This window comes from Macaca fascicularis, chromosome 5 (assembly GCF_037993035.2).
Source record: "Macaca fascicularis isolate 582-1 chromosome 5, T2T-MFA8v1.1".
Taxonomy (NCBI): Eukaryota; Metazoa; Chordata; class Mammalia; order Primates; family Cercopithecidae; genus Macaca; species Macaca fascicularis.
The window spans coordinates 111,400,720-111,426,656 of NC_088379.1; the positions used below are offsets into that span (position 1 = coordinate 111,400,720).

Sequence of the window (25,937 nt, forward strand, 5' to 3'; positions counted from 1 at the left end):
TTTGATTATGAAGACTTTTATTAAATTACAGTATATTACATATATCTTAATAATAAGCCTTTCATCTTTAGGCTAATATGATATAAAAACCTACTTGGCCACATTACTTCTTGAGTTTCTTTTGGGCAGCTTTCTTCTTGACCATCTGTAATCGCTTCATAGCATTGAGCTGTGATTCTTGTGAAGTTGGACCTTTAAGGGATGCTGAGGGAGAGCTGCTGGATTCTGAAGTAGTTTTGCTAGTAGTACTTCCACTAGGTCCTGATGTTCCAGTATTTCCATTCCCACTTAGTTGGCTGCTGTTTCCTGGAACTAAACTACTTGGACTAGGAAGACCTACTTTGCTGACATTGTCACAACTAACTGAGCGACTAAGGCCAGTTTTACCCAAGGTTAGAGGTGGAGGTGGTTTTAATGGTACAGTGGGCGTAGTGCTGTTATTGGAACCTATTTTGGAACCTATTCCACCTTTGGATGATGTTGCCAGACCAGTCAAACCCACAGGTTTCTGGTTAGCTGATGAGGTAGCAGGTTTCCCAGTACTGTTTTGTGTTGTTGAACTCAATTTTGCTGTTGAGGGACCAGCAGAGGAAGTTTTGGCTGCAAAAGCTGCCCATCCAGTTAAGCCACTAGTTACTGACGAGGAAACGCTGGCACTAGAAGAATTTCCTGAAATAACTGTGGATGTCTAAAAAAATAAGGTAAATATTACATTAGAGCCAAGTATAATCAATACCTATATAAACATCCTTGAATATACAAAAACTCATTAGACTTTTTATATCTAAGTTATGAATTGGGAAATTTAAATCACACCACTAAATTAGGTTCTTATGAAGCAGATCTGAAAAACCACACAGAACAAAACTTATCTGTATCTAGCGGATATTATCATTTCCAAAACAGAAAATTTTTGATACCATATTCTTGTTCTAATGATTCCAAAAGAAAATATATGAAATTCCCTCTTGAGAATTGCTTTTAGATTCAATTCTAAGCTATATCTGAAAACCAGATTTAGTGCTTTAATATACTTTTTACCCAACAAAGTATTATCTAGCTTAATTAAACATCTAATTATTTTAGACTTTGCTCCAAATAACTAGGGATCATTTCAAAAATTTAATTCATCCTTAAGGGGCAAAAATGCCCATACCCAGAATATTCAGGAGAACATATCCAAGATGAAGAGATTCAGTCAATGTTTATTTACTGAGTGACTGTGTGAGAGAAAGAAGACAGCTGTATAGATTCTAAACCCATTTAAAAAAATGTTCTCCTAAATTTTGAGCAACAGTTACAGGAGTACAAAATATATGCAAAGTTAATTACTTGGAAGTGTACAACTTGCATGATGTATTAAAAAGGTCTCATGATTTTAGTTTCACAATTTGCCCATGATTCCAGTTAAACTATCATACAAAAGTCTCCTGCTCCTTTAATAAGGATTTTATCAATTGCCTCATTAGGCTGCACAGTGACATTTTCGGTAGGACTGATCTCACTCTCTGATATATTTCATAAAGGTATAACCCTTCAACTTTTCTGATTAACTTCCCTGGCTAATCAGAAGCTCACAATGATACCAATGCCACTATATAAACACATATTGCTCTTGTTCACACAAGAATATATTTTTTCACTTTCACATTAGGCACAAATGTACGTAGTTCAAATTAATTTTGAATTGAACTTCTTATTGACACCTTTTCTACCTTTACACTCTAAAGAAGATTCACAAAAGTGTTAAGTTCATATATAGATAAGAGATAAAATTTTACAAAATAATATCCTACTTAAAAAATGGTAGTTATACCTAAAATATATCCAGTTATAATTTAGAACTTCGCTCTGAAATAGTTGATAAAACATTTTGAGCTCTTGAAATCAAGGTAGCCTTCAATATTGTCTGCATGCATACATTTTTAATCAATGTGAAAAGTAACAAAAATAGAGTTCTGAGATCTTTGTTTTATAAGAGAAGGAATCCAGATATTTGTCCACATACTCTGAAAATTGATAGGATGTTTTCTTATGGTAATATATTAATTATCTTACGAAGTTATCCAGAGAAGAAAAACTACATAAACCATACATTCCTAGAGGAATATATACCAGCAATGAGAGAAAAAGTTAGTCAAGAGGTAAACATTTACTTTTCAGTTATGAAACACCTAACTTTTTTTTTTTTCCTTTTCTTGCTATTAAAGATAAAACTGTCTGCCATATGGTTAAATGATCTTTCAACAAACTTCACAAAGGAAAACCCATCTTTAGTAATTACAAGACCAACACTTAGGAAGTACAAGCAAGAAAGCAAGTTCTATGTGTCTGGCATTTCATTTTAATGGCTTGCTGTTGCTTAGTATTGCTTTTCAACAGGATGACAGATGGTTTATAATACTATCAGGACACATAAGAGTAATATAACACAAACAATGGAGACCAAGTGATTTCTTACTATTTCAGCATAGAAAACAAATTTCTCAAGTTTTTAACTATAAATATTTTTTTGCCTATTTGCTAGATGGGCAAGTTAGAAAAGACATTTGCTTTTTATATGTGAATGGGAACAATTTTTTTATGGTATAAATTTATTCACTTTTATAAAAAGTGAATTTTTTATTAAAAAACACAAAACCTCTTTATCAAAACAAATATAACAGCAAAGTCTTTCATTTGTTTGCCATAAAATGATTTCATGTTGAATTTTCTAAAAATAAACTTTAGTAGTAACAGATTAGTCTAAAAATCTCCTAAAAAGTGATTATGTGCAGAATACAGCAACTCTAATTACTTTCAATAAACTGGTCATTCTTACTTCTATTCCAATTCACCAAGCTCCTATATGACAAATCAATAATGGATATGCCTTGGATAGCAAATCTTCCCGGGCAAATTAAAATGAAAAATAACCTCCAAATATAATTATCAATAAGTTTTTAAAAGTACTTTATATTCATAATCATTTTCATCATATCAAGGGTATTAAGCTTACTATTTACAGTCACTTAGATAAGGTAGTAACTTTAGAGTTTTCTCAGGTCAATCTTTGAGAATTTGAGGCTAATATTTTTTTCTTACATGTTTAGTGCTATTCTTAACATTGGAATGTGTACCTCAGTAGAAGTCTTCTTTTTGTTATAAAATTAGATTAGAAAATTATTTTTTCATGATATAAAAATGCCAAGATAATAAGAATAATGTAGTATGATTTCAAGGATGCAACCTTAGGAATGAGAAAGGTAATACTCTCTCTAGACAATGTGGTCCCTTGGTATAAGGGACTGAAAGTTTATTATAAAGAAACAAAACAAGACAAAGCAAGAAAAATCCTTCAATAGCCAATAAGAAGGGAGAAAAAAAAATTACAAGACCACTCTGCTCAAGTAGTGTGGGGGGCAAAACTGTTGCTACTGAGGGCAGAGGTATTTTGAATTTAAACCAGATTTCTTTTTTTTTTTTTTTTTTTTTTTTTGAGTCAGAGTTTCGCTCTTGTCACCCAGGCTGGAGTGCAATGCCACTATCTCAGCTCACTGCAACTCCTGCTTCAGGGGTTCAAGCAATTCTTCTGCCTCAGCCTCCCAAGTAGCTGATTACATGCACCCGCCACCATGCCTGGGAATTACAGGTGCCCACCATCACGCCTTGATAATTTTTGTATTTTTAGTAGACACGAGGTTTCACCATGTTGGCCAGGCTGGTCTCAAACTCCTGACCTCAGGTGATCCACCCGCCTTGGCCTCCCAAAGTGCTGGGACTACAGGCATGAGTCATGGCACCTAGCCTGAATTTAAACCAGATTTCTGATTGGAGATAAGTATTGAACCAGATGAGAATGGTAAAGAATATCATTTTGGAATGATCATAGACTGCTCCTATTTGTGATAAAAAGAAAAACAGCAGAGTTAGAGATTAATTAATGATATAAATGTTCCCTTTCTACCTAATATAATAGTAGTAAAGTCTTAATTTCTAAAATATAGCCATTTAGTATATAAAGTTTCTCATTAAATTTTTTATCAAGCAACTATTGTTTAATTAACTAAACTTTAAGATACAATCTTAGATAAAAATAGAATCTACTATACCTTGACTTCTGTTCTCTTAAATGCTAGAAAAGTTGTCTCTTGTTTCAGTTTAGTTTCTGGTTTCTTAACCAATGGATCTTTGACAGCTGGAGTTACAGAAACAACTGCAGGGGCTGGTTTCTGTGGTGGTTTCTGAGTTTTTTGAGCCTGCAAAAATCAGTGGATTAAATCAGATACAAACTCTTAACTGAACATACAAAAAGATAATAATCTCTCACAGGACTCATCATTGAAATTAAATACAGTTGAACATTTAAAAAAGTACTGTGATGATAATGAATATATATGCTCTTTGACAAATTATTTTTATCATCATATTAATGGTTTTACAGATTGTGTTAGTTTCTAAACAGTAAAGATAATATTAAGCTTTAGAAATAATACAGAATAGGGTTAAATAACATTTTAACAAGATAAAATTGTTTTTTAAAAAGAAAAATCACAAACTATATGTAAGCATTAGCTTTACTCATGATGAAGTACATTTATTTCTCATTGGGGTTGGTCAAATATGTAGGAGTTTTCTTCTTAGGGTCTAGGCATAAGTCCCTCATTTGCTGAGGGCAAATTAAAAGACAGCTCAGATCATTTATAAGGTTTTACATGAAGAATAGGGAGAAAAAAAACTATTGATAAATGATGAAACTTTTTGAGGTTTTTCCACATTGCAAAACTAGGCACGCTAAATCTTTAGAGAAAGTTCATAAATACAAATTTCTACGTTATCAAAGAATTTTCACCCACTATTACTTTATAAGCATCTTCAGTTATATTTTGACCAATAATTGATTTTTTCCTTTATTTTATAACTAGGCACTTTACTAAATTTTCCTATAAACTCTAATCATTTTTGAGTTTATTTTTTAGTGTTTTCTAGGTAGATAATTGTAACTGTTTATAAATGGTTATGTGCAGTAATATTAAGAGTAATTTTCGGAGTCAAACAGAGCTAGGATTAAAACCCAGCAACTGGCCAGGTGCAGTGGCTCACGCCTGTAATCCCAGCACTTTGGGAGGCTGAGGCGGGTGGTTCATTTGAGGTCAGGAGTTTGACACCAGCCTGGCCCACATGGTGAAACCCTGTCTCTACTAAAAATATAAAAATTAGCCGGGCATGGTGGTGAGCACCTGTAATCCCAGCTACTTGGGAGGCTGAGGCAGGAGAATGGCTTGAACCCATTAAGTGGAGGTTGCAGTGAGCTGAGATGACACCATTGCACTCTAGCCTGCAGAACAAGAGCGAAATTCCATCTCAAAAAACAACAGAAAAAAACCCAGCAACTATTTTTCTAGGTACATTATCTCAGGCAAAACATGTGAATCTCTAAAAGCCTCATTCTCTTCATCTGTAAAATGGTAATAGCATTTGTTTCAAAGGTGGGTTATGAGGATGAATTATGTTTATGTAAGAGTTTAGCACAGTATCTGGAATATGCTGAGTGCTAACAAAAAGTTACTGTTTATTCATCATTATTATTTAAAAAGGATAATCAAACTGAATCCAGAAAAATCCACGCATACTGAACGGGGAAAGATGCTTCCCACCAGCCATTCCATAGTCTTTGCTAATCTTCATAAGTCTATACAGTACTGTACTAGACAATTTATTAACAATTTGTCACCATTTCTGGAAACCAGAACTTGGCCTATTTTGCTCTTGTTTGGGTCTTCTTGTGTAATTCTGTGCTACCGTTTGCCATACTATATAGTTTTGGTCCTTAAATCTCAATTCGTATCACTTTTTATACACATACCTTCCACATCAAAGTACACCTACCTTCAATACCACTTATAAACCAAAAATCAGATCAAGAATATTAAGAATGTTCAAAGTAATTCACTGTTGATTACTGGTACTAGCAGGAAAGGACAGCCATCTTATCCTTTATTGCAAAACCATGTTACGAGAATGCATCCCTCACAGTAAAACAGAAACATACGGCTCCAAAACCATGGCTTTTGATCTTTATACTGCATTCCACCCACATCTAGCACTCCTGAGCTTAGACTCTGAGGACCCACCTAACTTGTATGTTTTAACAGATAAAGACTAATTATGATGAAGCCCCAGGAAGTACTTCTGCCTGAGATCATGTTTGGATCTTCTGCCTTCCCTGTTTTATCCAGCCATCTTAGAAACTGAGTAAAAAATCCTTTGTCCTTCACTGGTAATACCAGTTTAGGGAACTAGGATATAATTACTGATTCAGTTTTGTTCAATAAAGGAACTAAAAGTTTCATTGCATGACTGCTTCAAACACTGCAAAATGTATAAAATTCTCCACTAAGGCACTAACTGCCAAAATGGCAGCACTAAAAACCCCATATATTTTTAAATGCTGTGAAACAGGAGTGTATTACTACCTTAGATTGAGAACCACTGCAAAAGTGATATGAGTCTCTCACCTGAAGCTGGGGAAAAACCCACTACTGGGTAGAGAGAAAATTATAGAACTGAAGAATAACCTTGGACCCTGCCATACACGATAACATTCTTAACTAGGTCTTCCTACAACAATGTGTACTGCAGAACTTGCCCCAGTTTGAGGAATCTGTGCGAAGAGAAAGGGGATATCAGGTGCTATTTATAGTATCTTTGAGATACCTTGGAACACCAACCAATGCACATATGAGAATCTCACTCAAAGCAATTATAGTTAGAATGACTCAATTTAGAATCCCCACTGTTTCAAAATTATCTCATTAAACCTTACATTTCCTGGATTCTGATCTTTAGGCTCACTTCAGATCATGTCTTTTGGTATTTCCCCACATTTACTCTTGGTGTATTCCAGTCATGTTTTAATATTAGCCATGACTCCCCATTTAGTACTTTGACTTTTGGACACACAGACCAGATTCACTGTTGATTTCTGGTACTAATCTGCATTTAGCCTGACATGGTGGCTCATGCCTATAATCCCAGAACTTTGGGAGACTCCATCTCTACAAAAAATAAAGAAAATTAGCTAGGCCTGGTGGCACATGCCTGTAGTCCCAGCTACTTGGGAGACTGAGGTGGGAGGATTGCTTGAGCCTGGGAGGTCGAGGCTGCAGCGAGCCATGGTCACGCTACTGCACTCCAGCCTAGACACCAGAGTGACACCCTGTCTCAAAAAAAAAAAAAAAAATTATATTTGCTTCATTTTATTTAACTTAAGAACAACAGAATGTAGAATGTGTCAGTCTTGAGCTCCATTTAAGTGCTATGCCAATGAATTACATGATCTTACTGATAAATTAGGTATTATTTGCAAAGCAGATAAAAGAATAAACAGTATCCCAGATGAAGAAGCTGAGAAGCAGAACATGAAAGTTCTCCACATATTCAGGTAATTACACACTTCGTCTGTGTCAGAGTGGCCAGAGTGTATGAATGTGTATGGTGAAGCAGTGAGAGAAGGGGCTGTAAGGTAGAGTCGGGTCAAAAAGAGAAGGTCCATATATGCATCCTAATGAGTATAACCTCATTATATAAGTAATTGAGAGCCACTGGGCATATATAAGCAGATAAATATTTTAGAAGAATTCTAATGACAGTAATCAAAGTGGATTGATGGGAAGCAAGGAGATTTCTTAAGTGGTTATTGCAATAGACAAGTAATGCATTTGTGGAACAGGGTAATAAAAGAGAAATGAATAGATTTCAGAGACATATAAGAGGGAGAATTAACAAATCTGGTAAACAAAGGGATATGAATTAAGAGAGGCATCAAAGATGTTTTCTAATTCAGGCAATTGCAGAAAAAAAAACTGGATAATAGAACAACTTTTATTTTTAAATATATTGAACTTAAAGTATCTATAGACTATCTAGTTAGCTATAGAAGCTTACCCAGGAAGAGGGTTAGAACCATAAACATAGATTTGACATAAAATAAATCCCCAAAAAATGGAGGAGAAAAAACTTGGGGGAAGAATAGTGCTTACTTTAGATATTAAGGGAGCTAAAGTGATAATAATAATGAAACAGTTGAGTACATACTAAAGAAAGACAGATTATTGTCACAATTTGTTCTTTTGACAATTTCCAATTCTTAGTGGTTTCTTATCAATGCTCTGGAATGCATTGCTCATCTATAATAATTTCACTTTAGATCCTGGAGGGCTAGTTTAAATAATAAATTAAATAAAAATCAAACTGAGCAGAACAGATTGTAACTTGTCACAGAACTTTCCTGTTACAAGTAAGAAATATACACTATTGATATCCACACTTTTCATTTACTACTTTTTATTTCATAGGAATAAAAACACTTCCTATTTCTGATTTAACTGATTAAAAAGTAAAATGGTATCTCGAATTTTTACTTTTAACTAAGTACTTCTGACCTTTAAAGATATATTGGTTAGACAAATTTATGTAGAAATTCATTTGATTAACAGACATGAGAACTCTGCAATTGAGAATCACTAATTTAAGGCAGGGGAAGAGAGATGGAAGTGTGAGGGAGAGGTAGCGAATAAGACATTATGGCAATTTCTTGTTTTCTTTAAAAGAAAATTATGAAATTCTTTTATCATTTATCTATTTTATAAGTGAATAAAAGTTAGAAAACTATCCAATATAACAAATGAAAATGTATTTCACTATGATATTAAAGGCAGGTATGTTAGTGAACAGTAAAAAGAGAAAGTATGTTGGAAGAATGAGGTAATGGTCACTTGAGGATAATGAGAAGGAAAGACTAAGCAATAGAGAAATGCAGCTGGAAAGACGGATATGCACATATAAATATCGCCTCTGTACACATCTTATTCATTTGGTGGTTTAAGCTCACTCAGGAATTTTCTATATTTCCTTACCAGACCTCAACAAAGAGTGGCGCTTTGTATCTCACCAATTCTCAGTGCTGCATGGTATATTAAAATGTTTATAAATACATTGACAGACTAGTAAGGAATATTCATAATTTGTATGTCACCAATCTTGTTTGTTTATCTATATTAGAAGTAGATAAAACTAAACAGAGAAAAATGCACATAACGTGGTCTGGTTTTTAGCCATAGAAATATTAATCACATATATATACTATACATATAAACATTTAAATAATCAACTTATATTATTTATTTTTTCAATATCTTAAATATTCAAATCTTTGTTTTGAAAGCACATACCAACAGAAACATTGACAGACTGTTTAAAATTAAAAATACGATTCCTACCATTCTTTTCATTTGTCTGGTACATCGGGCACAGTACCACACCAGGCGAGGGTCATTCGCTTCCTTGTCTGTCACCTGGGGTTTATGGCAATCTCGGTGGTAGAGATTATGGCACTCCTGACATTCTACTAATTGATTGCCAGATGCCACCATCATTTGCCTAAGAAAACACACCATTAAACATTACACTACTTTTTTAATGCAATAATTTAAAGTTATTTCAGGTGTACTGGCTCATGCCTGTAATCCCAGTACCTTGGGAGGCCAAGGCAGGCGGATCATTTGAGGTCAGGAGTTCAAGACCAGCCTGGCAGACATGGCGAAATCCTGCCTCTACTAAAAACACAAAAATTAGATGTGCATGGTGGTGCACACCTATAATCCCCACTACTCGGGAGGCTGAGGCAGGAGAATGGTTTAAACCCCGGAGATGGAAGCTGCAGTGAGCTAAGATCACACCACTGCACTCCAGCCTTGGTGACAGAGTAAGACTCTGTCTCAAAAAAAAAAAAAAAAAAATGTTATTTCAGGGTTGTTCTAGTAAAGTTTGGTATATTAAAAAGAAAAAAAATCCCAGAAACCCAAAGATCAAAATAACAAACTCCAACACATAGCATGCACAAAAGCATAAGCTTTTAAAGCTTATGGTCAACCATTAATAAATACATGGAATGCCATGATTAAATTTGGCTATTTTCTCCTTGTCATTTCTCATTATAATTTTTGTCTTTCTCTCAGAAGGTAGTAGACTCTGATTAGTCTTCCAACAGTCTCATAACATTTTGTATCTCTATTAAATTCCCTTATATTAGTTAGCTATATGTTGTTGTTGTTCTTCATTAATATGAGTTACCTAAAGGTGAGAAGTGGACCTAACTATTCACAGTCCTTAGCACGTTACTGCACACACATAGGGTGCTCAATGAATGTCTGATCAGATTAATAGAATGAAGCCATATGTGTATAAAAAAGTATAAATTCCAACAGCACAAAAGGCAGTCACCATAGCCTTAGATTATCATAGGCATATATATCATAATATAATAATCACTTTCCCTCTGGAACCCAAAAATGCAGAAAATGTTACAACATAACGGATTTAAAAGCCATAGTTGGTAAAGACATAATATTTGACAATTTTCAATATGTTAAATTGTTACATGGGCAGTTCATAAGACATCTACTTATCTCCACCCCAGTTTCAAATCGTAAAAACAAAATAGAAAATGCACAATTGTTCTGATTTGGGGGGTTGAGGAGTGGAAAGGGGTCCTGTGTTCTTCATAAAGTAACAAAATAATCTGTGGCAAGGGACAACTTACCTACAAACAACGCAGGCCAATCCCATCTCCATGGCAAAATCATCAGCACTGGTCTCCTCAAAACTGGAAAGGTCAGCCATAGCTAAATCCTTGCTAGTTTGGACAGTAATGGGAGAGGACTGTGTTTCTGGTTTCTCCAATCTAGGTTTCTTTGGAATATCAACTCCTTCAGTGATGTCTGATTTCATCTATAAAAAGCAGGCATCAGAAAATGATAAAGTGATGTGGTAGAATAAACTTTAAGTCACTGAAAGATGAATAAAAAGGACAATAGGCAATGATCAAGTCCATTTTACAGATATATTCACATAGTTTGGGACATATGTGCACATTAACGATCTGTAGAAGAATTATAACGAATTTATCGGTACATTAAATGAAACCAGCAAGACAGAAATAAATAAATCAGAACAGTTTAACAAAGATTTGTATTTCTCTTTGTACTCTTCTATCTATTAAAGATTTCTGGAAGTTCGATGGATTTACTTAGACTAGTATCTACTGTACAGACTTAACACATATTTGCTTCAAAGCAAATTCGGATTCCCTTCTTTAAGATATAAATATTATCAATATACCCATTAGATTTGGCAAAAATCAAAAAGTCTGATAAGACATGGAATTTGGAATTCTTGTACTTTGTTGATGACAGTGTAGATTTAGTACATCTACTTTTGATAACAATTTGGCAATGCCTAGCAATGTTGAAGATGTCATATCCTATTACATTCACTTATAGGTATACATCCTATAGAAACTATTAACATGACATTTGTATAAAGTAGCTCACTTCAACTCCATTGTAATAGAAACAAAGGAGAAATATCTAACTGTGCATCAGTAGGGGAATGATAAGCTGGTTAATTCACAGAGTAAGTATTATGTAGTAGTTAAAAGAAATCTAGATCTACATGCATCAACATAGATACATTTCAAAAGCACATAGTTGAGTGGAGAAAAAGTTACCAAAGGATATACACACACACCGTATGATATCATTTACATAATTTTTTTTTTTTTTTTTTTTTTGAGACAGAGTCTTGTTGTGTTGCCCAGGCTGGAGTGCAGGGGCACAAACTGCTCACTGTAACCTCCGCCTCCTGGGTTCAAGTGATTCTCATGTCTCAGTCTCCCGATCTGCTGGAACTACAGGTGTGCGCCACTACACCTGGCTAATTTTTGTATTTTAAGTAGAGATGGTGTTTTGCCATGTTGGCCAGGCTGGCCAACTCCCGACCTGCTGACCTCAAGTGATCCTCCTGCCTCAAACTCCCAAAGTGCTGGGATTACAGGCATGAGCCACCACGCCCAGTCTCATTTATGTAGATCTAAAAGCAGAGAAATAATCTAACGCAGTTTATGAATAGCCACTATTTAGCAAAAGTATGAAAACATACAGGATAATATACTCCATCTTGAGGGCAAAGGTTACTGAAGATATCGTTCAAATGTATTTTTTTCTAACTAAAATCTTAATTACTATATGTAGAAATCATCTAAAAATAGACAATCCAAGAATCATCCGTGGCCCTGCTCAGGTGCATACCATTCTATAAAGTTTATGTTTAGTCATTTACATCTATACTCTCCTATCTTTTCTTTCTTGCTTGCTTGCTTTTTTACTTGAGACAGCGCCTCACTCTGTCACCCAGGCTGGAGTGCAGTGGCATGATCTCCGCTCACTGCAATCTTTGCCTTCTGGACTCAAGCAATTCTTCCACCCCCTACCCGCCCACAAATAGTTGGGACTAGAGGTAATTGCCACCATGCCCAGATGATTTTTGTATTTTTTGTAGAGATGGGATTTCACCATGTTGCTCAGGCTGATCTTGAACTCCTGAGCTCAAGCAATCTACTTGCCTTGGCCTCCCAAAGTGTATCTATCTTTTCTTCTTAACAACTGTACCATCTAGGACCTCTGAGGCATAGATAAAAGTTTATACTCAAAATTACTATACTCCCTAGGGTTCAAATATTTATTGACAATAGCTTTTAACCATTTAACTTTAAAATTTGTAAATTTTACTCATTTTTCAAAGTCAAAATCTATAGTTATCAATACATATTCACTGAGTGATGATTATTATATACCTATACTCATTATTATATAAAAGAAATAGACATAAACCATTGTTCCTTTCTGCTTATGGAACAACTAATTTACCTTTTTTCTTTTAACAAGATTAAAATAAAATCTTACTTTATCAGCAGGTCTCTTTTCGGCTTCTTTCTTTACCTTTTCAGTTGTGAGGACCTTGCCATTATTATTACCAGAAGGAAGACTGGATGATATTTTGGGCTCTTGCTTAATGGAAATGTTTTTTGTGCTTGAAATTTTGGGTGGCTCCACATCCTAAAAGATGAAAAAAGGTACCAGTAATTAAATATTCAGACTGATCATCATAAAAAATAGATCATTAATATAAACAATTTTCATTTAAAACTAAGACATCTCATTATAACCAATGTAATATTCCTTTCTTAAATAGATAAATAGCTTTATTGAGAAATAATTGATATACAAACTGTACCTTTATTTATTTATTTTTTTTGGGGGGGATGGAGTCTCACTCTGTTGCCCAGGCTGGAGTGGAGTGCTGTGGGACAGTCTTGGCTCACAGCAACCTCTGCCTTCTGGGTTCAAGTGATTCTCCTGCCTCAGCCTCCCGAGTATCTGGGACTACAGGTGCACCACCACACCCAGCTAGTTTTTGTAGTTTTAGTAAAGATGGCGTTTCACCATGTTGGCCACGCTGGTCTCAAACTCCTCGCCTCAAATGATCCACCCACCTCGGCCTCCCAAAGTGCTGGGATTACAGACATGAACCACCACACCCGGCCCAAACTACACCTACTTAAAGTGTAACATTTGATAAATTTTGACATATGTATACATCTATGACACCATCACTACAATCAACATAATGAACAGATCCATCATCCCCCCAAATCTCCTTGTGGCCCTTTGTAATTACCCTCTTACAGGTATACACACTAGAGAAATTATGTCTCCCATCCTCAAGCAATCATTTATCTGTTTTCTGTAACATTACATTAGTTTGCATTTCCTAGAAATTTATATAAATGGAATCATAGAGTATGTATTCTTTTTTTGTCTGGCTTCTTTTACTCAGAATATTTATTTTGAGATTCATCCACGTTGTTAAGTGTATCAATAGTTCATTCCTGGCCGGGCGCAGTGGCTCAAGCCTGTAATCCCAGCACTTTGGGAGGCCAAGACGGGCGGATCACGAGGTCAGGAGATCGAGACCATCCTGGCTAACACAGTGAAACCCCGTCACTACAAAAAAAAAAATACAAAAAACTAGCCGGGCGAGGTGGTGGGTGCCTGTAGTCCCAGCTACTTGGGAGGCTGAGGCAGGAGAATGGCGTAAACCCGGGAGGCGGAGCTTGCAGTGAGCTGAGATCCGGCCACTGCACTCCAGCCTTGGCGACAGAGCGAGACTCTGTCTCAACAACAACAGCAGCAACAACAACAACAACAAACAGTTCATTCCTTTTTATTGCTGAATAATACTCCATTGAATGAATATACCACAATTTATCTATCAATTTACCTATTGATGGATATTTGGGTTGTCTGCAGTTTGGGACTACTACAAATAAAGCTGTTATGAATATTCATGTACAAGTATTTGTACATACCTATGTTTTTACTTTTCTAGAATAAATAGGAGTGGGTTATATGGTAAGTATTAAATATATGCTTAATTTCTTAAGAAACTGCCAAACTCTGTGGCAGGACCATTTTATATTTCCACCAAGCATATATGAGAGTTCCAGCTCCTTTCCATCCTCACCAATAATTTGTATGGCTAGTCTTTTTAAATTGTAGACATTCTAATAGGTATGCAGTGGTATCTCATTTAGATTTAATTTACATTTTCCCAATAACTAATGATGCTGACCAGTTTTTCAAGTGCTCATTTGGCATACATATATCTTCTTTGGTAAACTATTTGATAAAATATTTTGCCCATTTAAAAAAATGAATGTTTGTTTCATTATTGAGTTTAAAGAATTCGTCATAGATTTTGGGCACAAGGCCTTTATCAGAGATACGATATGAAAATATTTTCTCTCAGTCTGTGGCCTGTCTTTCCGTTCTGTTTAAAACTTCGATCCCTTATTCATGTATTATAGCTTTGCTGATATAGATAACTTATTTATTGTTACTAATAGTAACAGCTCCTTGGAATTTCCCCTCCCCAGAAAGGAGGGCACTCCCCCACCATTCTAAATAAAACTAAAGCAGCTGAGTGCAGTCTATTTTACTGTGATAATATGTAAAAGTACAAAAGTATAAATGGGGATAATACACATCAATTTCAGAAGAGCGTCTACCTCTGAGGAGCAAGAGAAGAAAAAGGAAGGAGGAATGGCTCCTCAGATCTAGTGGTGGCAGGGCTTGATATATTATTATGCTGACTGCTTAAAACTGAGGCCTATAAATAGTTTTTTATAAACAGTTTATATTAGAATGCAGCCACACCCATTCATTTATGTATAATGTATGGCTGCTTTCACATTACCATGGCAGAATTAAATAGTTGCAATGGAGACCATCTGGCACACAAAATCTAGAATTCTTACTGTTGGGCTCTTTATAAAGTCTGTTGACCACTGGTGTAGACTTAGTCAAATGTTGAAGAAAATGTTAATAATGCAGATTAAACTTAAAAGTGTATGGTGGGCCAGGTGTGGTGACTCATGCCTGTAATCCCAGCACTTTGGGAAGCCAGGGTGGGCAGACCGCTTGAGTACAGGAGTTTGAGACCAGCCTGGGCAACATGGCAAAACTCTGTCTCCACAAAATATAAAAAAATTAGCCGAGCATGGTGGCATGCACCTGTAGTCTTAGCTACTCAAGAGGCTGAAGTGGGAGGACTGCTTGAACCTGGGAGGGAGAGAGCGCTGTGAGCCAAGACTGTGCCATTGCACTCCAGCCTCGGTAACAGAGTGAGATCCTGTCTCAACAAAAAACCAAAAACATGTATTGTGCGTAACTAAAAAATTGAGGACAAAGTCATGCAGTATTAAACTATTACCTATTCAGCAAAAAAGTTGTTCTAGTTGTTGACAGATGAGTTAAGTTTTAACTGCATTATTTCACATTTGCCTTCCTCATTAATGTAAATGAATATCAACCAATATTCATGTTAGAATACACTTGGAGACCTGGTAATGTTTATAAGGATACCACTGCCTCCAGGTGATTATTATCCATGCTAAAGTTTGAGAAACACTGGCATAAATCACTCTTCTCACATAAATCTAGTGATGAAAATATTCAGCTGAAGGCTAAAATTAAATGGACCTGGGCTTTAAAAACCTGTAACAAAAGAGTTTCTGAAAACTGACCAAGAGAAGTAAACTCTAGCTAGAAACCTAAGGGCAGCATGCTTTTTAATCACAACAAATTTTTCACGTTTTTTAAGAGATAAACTTCCATTTTAGAACTCCATTAAAACATTTTTTTTTTCTTTAGTAATAATAGGTTTTCCTAACTGGACAATACCAACACCCACAGTGGAATGAATTTGGCAGTATGCTTTGTAGAGCCATATTGATTTGCTCGATCTGAACTCACTGAACCTACTGGAATCAGAATAGATAGAAGAAATGAAGTTACAATGGTTCTGTTATTCAAAGTACAATAAAAAGGCTTCAGAGTACTAGACCTAGTATTGAAAGAAGGCTGGGGACAAAATGCCAGTGTTTACTTGAGCTTCAGATTCTGGTGAGACTTGAGCTAGTCATGTTCTATCTTTTCCTTCTTGGTTTGGGATCTAGGTCCACAGACCTGAGTGATTTGGAGTTTCAGGACAACAGCTTAGAAGAATTCGAAAGAATGTCTTAGTAGGTATTAGGGAATATAGTAAGAGTTGTCATTCACTGACAGCCTATTATGTACCAGGCAGATACTACACTAGGTGACTCATTTACTGTATCTCCTTCAATTTTTACAACTCTGCAAAGTAGTTCTTATCATCCCCATTTTACCAATTAACAGACTAAGTGAAATGAAGTTGCTGTGTACCTCAGTTTCCTTACATAAAATGAAGAAAACAGTATCTATCTTAAAGGATCATTATTATAATTAAAATTAATTATTCACATAAACTACTCAGAAAAGTACCTGGGACATCAAGATACATTGTCTATTATCATCACACAATTAGAAGATGTAAGTGGGATTTAAAACAGGTATGTTTGGTATCAAAACATATATTCTTTTCACATAAAGTTGCCATTGCCTGTTTTGTTATTATTAAGACAGGAGCTACAAACTTCTCAGAGTTCATCCATACCTCCTTTTCTCTTAAATTATTCTACCCATATTCAATTTATATTGTTGAAAAATCTGTGCTTTTACTTGATTTTTTTAATCCTTAAAACAATAGAGAATAATTAGAAGTAATCTGTGGTTACATTCAGCAGCTTAAAAAAAATTCTGATCATAAAGAATCGGAAATTAAAGTAAGCCGTAAACAAGTGAATTCATATACATATAAAGCAGTAGAAGAGAATATCCCACACCCCCAGCTGATTTTTCTATGTGGTGTAACAGTTCTCTGAAAACTTGAAGGAAAAAAAGAAAATATAATTTCTCCGTGCCACAAGGAAAGATTATTTCAGCAGAGATTGTATTGAGATGGTCTATATGTTATCAATGTACTACTACAGATCTTATAAAACTCTCTTCAAGCTTTTTATTCATGCAGGTACCTTTTGAGATGGACGGTAACTGGAATCAATGCCCCGAGCCAAAGATTCATCAAGCAGTGCTTTTAGCTTTTCAGCAGAATCTTTACTCTTTGAATGTAAGAAACCTAGTGCTTTCAAAAAAATGGGATCAAGTTCCAAGTTCACAGTAGCAGCCATTGCAAACACCTGAAGGAAAAAAAAGAGGACGTAATTTAGAAGACAATGCACAATTATCTATGTCAAAGTTTTACTTTTCTGTTTTTAAATTTATAATAGATAATACTGTGCACATGATATAAAATGTAAAATTATCAAAAAGTTATTACAAATAAAAGTAAATTTCCTTCTTATTCCTGACAGGCATTATCTAGTTCCTGCCCCCTGAAACAACTAGCAGTATCAGTTTTCTGTGTATCCATATTGATGGTAACCTTTTAAATCCAGGTAGGCTTCTCCCTGCCACAGAACTCCTTCCTAGCTGTGTTTTAAAAGATACACTTTGCAGTTTCAGTACATAGAACTTGATGGGTTTAGGTCAAGTTTACTCTGTATCAAAATTTCTTCTCTCAAACCTTATTTCCATAACACAAAGGAAGTCTTAGTGTGCATGTGTTTCTGTGTGTAAGGGGTATCACAAGAGGGCAGCGGTGAAAGGGTGCGTTAAGTGATTAGCTGTCACGGTCACTGCTGCCACTTTTACCTCAACTCTTTTTTTTTTTTTTTTTTTTTAATTCACCTCTTTAGTTCTCTGCCCCAACCATGAATGTCTCAGAAAACATATTAATGATAACCTTATTTGATAACATTTAGATTGTGGTATCTTATGCATTAACCTATTTTTAAAAGTAAGGTCTCTGAGGGATAATATCATAACTACTTAAAACACACACACACACACACACACACACACACACACACACACACACACAGAGTCTATGACGCTTTGTGTCCTAAAGAGCTTAAAAAATAGCCAAGATGGATAAAGATATACACCAAAGGCTTATGAAATTCCACAGTACTAAAAAGTTTTGTTTTTAGTTAATACCAATACTATCATGTGGTTCTGCTTCTGGTTGTCACTTTTTCAAAAACCTCTCCAGGCAAGAAATGATCAAAATAAAAATGTATTCTTTGTGTTCAATCCTTTGATCAATATACTATGGCTTGAAATCTTCTATCCTCGAGGTTAATATTATATTAATGCAACACACTTGCACTGCTATAGTTAGAGAACTGTCAGCAATTCCAGTTATCTCCCATTTTCAGGGGTTTATAACACCATTAAAACTTGCTGTAGGTTGAATCCTAGCATATGAAAGCACATCTGAAAATGGATTTTGTTGTTCCCTCCCCTCCAACTTCACTCTTCACCCCTCTCCGCATCTGACAAGAAACACACATACACATCACTAGGTTTTTTTTTTTGTTTTTTTGTTTTTAAAATTCCCAGGAAGGTATTAGTTATCTACCTGATAACTACAAAATTATTGTTGAATTCTGTACTGTACTAAAATATTATCTGAATCACACATGGAAAGGAATCCAAAGGTCAGTACTACAATGAAAAAGTTACCTTATCTCAAACTGTTGTATTTGTAAGAATTTAACAAAATTGAAAAGCAGCCTCTGTCACTTCTTAAAATTATATTATTACATACATCACCTCTACATAATGATAGGTATAGGAAAGTTATTTTAAAATTTACTCAAGGGGCTGGTCACCATGTATGTTCTGAGGAAAAAATAGCTCCTTAATAAAATGTCCATGACTGAAAAGGTAAACATGCCATTCCTCCAGCATATACAAGGGTAACAGCCACCTAATGTCTTTTTTTCTTTAAATTCCACTTCTATGACAGTTTACTAATCTTTCTACTGATCTAATTTCATATAGGTAAAGGGAATAGCAGTTTACTTATCCGATTGTTATGAAACAGTTTATTTTATTGGGTACCGACCAAAGGGTTGACACCTAAAATAACCCTCGTAATATATTAGAAAAAACATTTCTTGAAATTTGTATGCTGAAAAATGAAAGCCAAGTATTTATTGCTATGTATTTCTACAATCACAGGTAAGAGGTTCACATTACAGATTAGGTGACAAGAGTCAGCACCTAGATTACAAGACGACAGAAGTCATCAACACCAACATTCCAGTTGGAACCTTGGAGTCAGTTCTTTTTATGTAATCTTACCATTATAAAACTTAACAGGCTTTGTACCCCTCCCCTAAATTACTAACATGGCCCTCTGGCCCAGTGGTCCCCCACGGTGAAATACAGAGAAAAAAATATTAATTTTTAAATTTATTTCTATTTCTATTTTTAAAAAAATCTATTCATATACAGAATTATAATAGTGTATTATATAATTGATCTTTAACCTCAAGGAGCTTTATCTTCAGCCAGTGAAATCTGAAACTTGCCACAAAAAAAACTATACACCTCTTTTATTACAATCAATTCTCCTTTCTGACTACAATCTTCTATTACTCTATCTCTTCCACTGCCTTAACCCAGGGACCTCTTCAAAGTGCCAAGTCAATCTTTCTTCTGTATTTATTCATTTCTCTGTTCCCATTCCACTTGCTCTTTGTTACAGAAGCCTCCAATTTCTTGTCCCTTCTGCTTTCTCCTTATTGGCACCTTCTTGCCCTGACTTTTGCTTCCTCACCAAACAGAAAACAGTAGTTGAGCCTAAAATAAAACACTCATGGTTATGTGGTTTATATTTTATATTTTAGTTTTCTATCTTACTTTTACTCCCACTTTTCTGTTGCCTTCTCTAATTTCTGTTACTTTTCCTTCCTTACTGGCAAATATCCATATAGTGAAAGAACTTTACTTTCTACAGCAGTCATAAAGAGGTCAGCAACTTGGTGTAACTGTGTTGATCTATATATACAAAAATATTTTCCTGGAGTTACACCAAATCATGTTACTTCCATACAATTCCTTTCCTGTATATTCATTCCTAAACCCATGGCCAAAACAGACTGTAAAAAAGCCATATCATTCTTACTATGGATTAGAGTTCTAGAAAACAAGTCCTATGTGTGTGTATGAAAGAAAAATGTATATACAAAGGAAATTTAGTACATGAAATGTAGCTTTCATTTAAAAAGTAGATGTTGCTTTAAAAAAGGAATGTGAAAAAATTAATATTTACCACTTTAAAGCTTTCACTGACCTAGGGAACTGGTAGTAGTAGTATTGATAAGAGTGAATTCTTAGGTGATGCTGGGAATTAGCTGTGTCAAATGCATACAGCACAAAAACCCCCACTACTAAACAATGATCTTTTTTCTCTTTCTTGTATTATCCTTGATATATTGCAGTATGCCGTTTACTTCCTATCCAGCTCACATTCTGTGGTCCAACCTTTCAATAACTCTTTCAGTACTCTAGGCACCCGAAAGCCCTGTAGTTTCCTTACTTTATAGACATCCACCCTGCTAGTCATTCTCTCTCTGCCTGCACCCAAACTCTAAGTGCAACTGAGAGGAATACACATACACCCTATCTTCAGAATCACCATTCTCAGGTTGGCATTCAATACAACTTGGCAATTCTCTCATCCTTCTCTGGTCAACTCAATTCCCCATTTTCTGCAAAGATCAGTTATGCTTTCTCCATTTTCTTTTAAAATTGCTTCTGTGTTTCAGTAGATGGCCTCACCTACTTCACAAAGAAGAAAGGCTGTCAGAGAGGAATTAAGTCAACTTCCTTCCAGCACATCTACAAACTTACTTACACTCATCCTTTCAAACTCTTTCACATCCGATAAAAAAGGAGAAGGTGGCTCTCCATGCAATGTCACCTGGATCTGGATCCTCTCTCTTCTTGTCCCCTCTTGAACCTTGGCCTATGGATTATTGCCCATATCTTTTTTTTTTTTTTCCCCAGCCTTTTCTTTCTGCTGGCATCTTCTCATTGACATTTAAATATATTCAAACATCTATCTTTTCTCTTTTATAGGAAAACTTTCTCAGAAATCATCTACTTTTGTACTCTTTTTCTTCATTCCTTCTCCTTATACAGCAATTTGTGCAATTTGGCCTTTGTCCCACTATTCCATGAAAATGCTCTCATGAGTCATTCGTGGCCTCAATCAGTAAACCTAATACATATGATTTTCCCTCCTACTTCTTTGTCAGTCATCTTTGTAGGTTCCTCCTATTCCAATTAAAAATGAGATCCTCAATGCTAGGTTCTGGGTCTCTCCTTGTTCTACATCTTCTTCCAAAAATGTGTCTCTGAGTCAGCAGCATAGGCATTACGTCAGAACTTAGAAATGCAAACTCTTGGTCTCCATTCCTAGGCCTACTGAAGAAAAAACTCTGGGAGTAGGGTCTAGAAATCTGTGTTAAGCCTTCCAGGCAATTCCATCTACTCTAAATTTTGGGAATTATTACCCTAGACAATTTGATCTATACAGTCCTTTGCCAGTGTTTACTAATACATCTCTGCAGTCCATGTGTCTCTCTCCCAAGATCCAACTGCCAGCTTGACATGGATATCTCATTGGTGCCTCCTATTGAACGTGTCTCCAACAGAGCCACTCATACACTCTTCCCTTTTCTCCTAACCAGTTCTTCCTCTAGTAATCCCTTTTTCAAATGAGATTTACCCTATTGCCCAAGCCAGTAACCCAGAAGCAGCTTTATCTCTTCCCACTTCCTTAATTCCCACCCCCAATTCAATAACCAAACCTCTTAAACATATCTCAAATCTATCCACCCTTTTCAATTCTTACTACTACCACTCTAGACCAACCTATCATCATCTATTATTTGGCCCACTGCAATAGCTTAATCAGTCTCCCACAACCACTCTTGTCATCCTCTAAACCTTTTCATATCACTCACTTGCTTAAAATCCTTTTATTCGCTTCTCACAATCCAAAGGTTCAAGAATAAGATTCTTAACAAGGTCTCTAATTCTCTACATCAGGGGTCCCTAACCTTCAGGCCATGCAGCAGGAGGTGAGCAGTAGGCAAGCAAGTGAAGCTTCATTTGTATTTACAGCCACTCCCATCACTTGCATTTCTACCTGAGCTCTGCCTCCTGTTAGATCAGTGGTAGAATTAGATTCTCACAGGAGTGTGAATCCTATGTGAACTGTGCATGTGAGTGCTCTAGGTTGTGTGCTCCTTATGAGAATCTAATGCCTGATGATCTGTCACTGTATCCCCCATCATCCCCAGATGAAACCGTCTAGCTGCAGCAAAGCAAGCTCAAGGTTCCCACTGATTCTACATTATGGTGAGTTGTCTAATTATTTTATTATATCTTACAATGTACTAATAAGAGAAATAAAGTGCATAGTAAATGTAATGCACTTGAATCATCCTGAAACCATGTCTTCAATGAAACTGGTCCCTGGTGCCAAAAAGGTTGGGGACCATTGCTCTACATGATCTGATAATACACATAAAGCAGTTACAACAGTACCTGGCACATAGTTCACACTCATTAAATGTTACCTAGTATCTCAGGCCATTCTCACTCTCTGTTATAGCTATATGACTTATTTCAAGCCCTCCAATATAATCTTTCTTACCTTAGTACTTCAGTAGAAAGTGTGCCACCCCCACCTCCATCTTAGGTCACCTCTCAAGTTTCTGTTTTTCCTGCACATTCCTTCAACAAAACTAGAAGTTTTACTGTTACATAGTCCAAAAACATTCTGTACTTATTTATAATATTAATCACACTGTTAATTATGTAAATAATCTTTCTTTCTCATCAGAATGTAAGTTCCATGAAGGCAGGCAGTGGATTGGTCTTGCCTACTGCTGTAATCCCTGTCTGGCAGAGTTCCTGGAAAACAGCAAATAACAGTAAATGTTGGCCAAGTAAATACTTGTTATCTACTTCCAATTTCATAAAACTTTCTCTTCCCTTGAGTTCTGTTACACTCAACTTTTCTGTTTTTCCTCTTCTATCTCTGACTACTCTTTCTCTGGTTTGTCTTCTGATGCTTGTTGCTTTTGGTATTGTCCAAGTGTTTGTCCTTGGCTATCTTCTTAGTTCTGCTAGCAGTTTCTTCTTGGTAATCTTATACACATCAGGTTTTCAACTATCATCTCTGGGTAGATGATTTAATATGTTTTACCCCAACTCCAATCTCTCTCTCTCGCTTTTTTTTTTTTTTTTTTTTTTTGAGACATGGTCTTGCCCAGGTTAGAGTGCACCGAGATCATGGCTCACTGCAGCCTCGAACTCTGGGGCTCAAGCGATCCTTCTGCCTCAGCCTACCAAGCAGCTAGGACTACAGGCATGTACCACCATACCCATGCCCAGTTAATTTTGTTGTTTTTTAAGTAGAGACAGGGTCTTGCTATGTTGCTCTCATCTGGTCTCAAACTCCTGGGCTAAAACAATCCTCCTGTTGTGGCTTCCCAAATTGCTAGGATTACAAGTACGAGCCAAATCTCTTAAATTTGAATCTCGTGTTTCCAAATGCTTAGTGTATGTGTCTATCTGGTTCCTTAAAGGCATCTCCAATTCAGTTACAACTAAAATTGAGATTCTGATTATCCTCCTGAAAAGTTCCTTGTCCTGCTCTTTCAATAAATGACATAACTTACTTTTAGTCAGGTTTGAGACCAAAGTCTTTCCTTCACTGAGTCTTTCCCTACTCCTTATATTCAAATAATAAGCAGGCCTTTCCTGTGGATTCTGCAATATTTTTCACACTTGCCCTACTTTTCACTTTCACTGCTACTAATGAAATTCAGGTTTTATTAGCTTACTTGAACTATGGCAATAACCTCGTTATTTTCCTTGACTTCAACTTTGTTGCCATACAAATTTTCCTGAAACCCAGTTTTCTTCCTTTTCATTCAAATAAAAAAAAATTCTTGCTGAGAAGTTAGGGCTTTCCACCACCTTCAAAATAAAGTCCACATTTCTTGGCCTAGCATTTAAGACGATTCAGTAATTGGCACAAAAATTATCATTCATCATCCCCAGATCTGCCTTATAGCTAGCTGGCCCTACCTCTCTTTTTTTAAATTTTTTGTCTGGGAAGCTCTTTACCTATTTTTATATATCTACATCCTATCAAGACCCTGTTCAAATACTTCTCATGAAGATTTGACTGACAGTTGCTGTGCCCCTCTCCATTCCAAACCCTATTAATAGTCTCTCCCTTCAAGGATATCTCATAGTGCTTTTTCATGGTAGTGCAACTTTCTCCCTTGAAGTATTTTTTTTTTTTTTTGGCACAAGTGTTATGTGCCCTACAAAACTCTGAGTACTTTAAGGGCAGAGTCTATATTTATGCTTTTGCCTATCCCTTTGCTACTTTGCAGAGTACCACAAATAATGGCTATAGAATTACTGGAACTAAGTGATCAAAGTATAGTGGTCTTATCTCTCCTTCTATACAACTGTAGCCATTTCCAAGGTCCCTTCAGCAGAAATCACAAAAGTAACTCACCCCTGCCCCCACAAAAAAACTCCAAACATCAAAAAAGCAAAAGCAAAGCAATCACCCATTTCATGACTGGAGACTTGTAGTACAATGTTCCTATTTGTAAAACTCTCATAATCTTTCACCTAGCTTGCTTAAATTCATTAATCCCACTGGCCTGTAAACTTGATGAGAGCAGGAACTTGTTTTGTTCACTGCATTTCCCTAGTGCTTGAAACTTAATAAGGGCTCAAAAATATTTACCCAATGAATGAACTAGGTTTTTTAGGTAAATGTCACCTTATAAGGCTTCTGTGATTTCTCCAACCTGAATTGGGCATTCATATATAAATGTAAGTATGTGCTTTCTCCCAGATCCATCTTTCACCCTACCTGGCAATCTCAAAAGAAGTCTAAAGTTGATCATATGCATGTGCCCCAGATGAAGGAAACCGAATTTATGCACACAGAGTGCAGTATTACCGTTGCCATTTCATAATGGCTCTAAAAAACTTTGTTCTTCATGACTTCGCAAACTCTTGCAACACCTTCCGATAAACATTCTTTTAAAGATGCTGCCTTTTTCATTCCTCCAGAGTTCTTGGTTCTGGGTAACAATGATACCTTAGGGACACCTGGAATCGCAGGAGAAAAGGCTCCGATTCCAAACCAATCAAGAGACTGAAAGCTGACAGCAAACACTTAGAAAAAGAATGTCAATCCTTTGATCAAAGCATCACACATCGAAGGCCTAGAATGGAGGATGGTCCTTGACAGGGGAGCTAAAACATGAGAGACAATGAGGGAGCTACGTAGAGAAGTGACTAAAACCCTCCGACAAAGTCCGAGGCAGGATTCCAAGTCCCTTGTCCCTAGACCTAGAAATATCCTCGGTCCGCATGCCCCGGCCCGCAACTCCCTCGGAGGAAGCACAGTCCTCACTGAAAGGGGACAGCAGTCAGTCTAGGGAACGCAACCGCCCGTAGGTTATGATGATTCCGCTTGAGGAGCGAGGAAACTAATACACCACGTAGCTACTCTCCCACCTCGCTCCTAGCGGGGGGTCTCGAGCCTCCAGGAGGCAGCCGGGAGCAAAGTCGCTCAGCACAACTCACCGTTCCGCCCCGCCCTGCCGATCCGTCTGTTCCCGGTGGTCCCTTCGGAAACGGTCCCCGCACTGGCCGGCTCCGAAAGCAGAAAAACAA

The 25,937-nt window shown here is 36.3% G+C and overlaps 1 protein-coding gene across 5 annotated transcripts; it reads right to left on the reverse strand.

Moving 5' to 3' along the window:
* On the reverse strand, window positions 1-25,884 carry INTS12 (integrator complex subunit 12). Of its 5 annotated transcripts, XM_015450557.4 has the most exons (8): window positions 25,848-25,884; window positions 22,876-23,135; window positions 17,333-17,497; window positions 12,783-12,935; window positions 10,583-10,770; window positions 9,261-9,420; window positions 4,092-4,238; window positions 1-688 (listed from the first exon to the last, which is right to left on the reverse strand). In XM_015450557.4, exons 3-8 carry the CDS (start codon window positions 17,486-17,488, stop codon window positions 104-106), a joined length of 1,389 nt encoding a protein of 462 aa, XP_015306043.1. In that variant the 5' UTR covers window positions 17,489-17,497; window positions 22,876-23,135; window positions 25,848-25,884; the 3' UTR covers window positions 1-103. The 5 variants fall into 5 exon arrangements, with proteins under 5 accessions (XP_015306043.1, XP_073896363.1, XP_005555674.1 ...); XM_074040262.1 differs by lacking the exon at window positions 22,876-23,135 and having other exon boundaries at window positions 12,819-12,935; XM_005555617.5 differs by lacking the exon at window positions 22,876-23,135.
* Window positions 25,885-25,937: the final 53 nt, after the last annotated feature.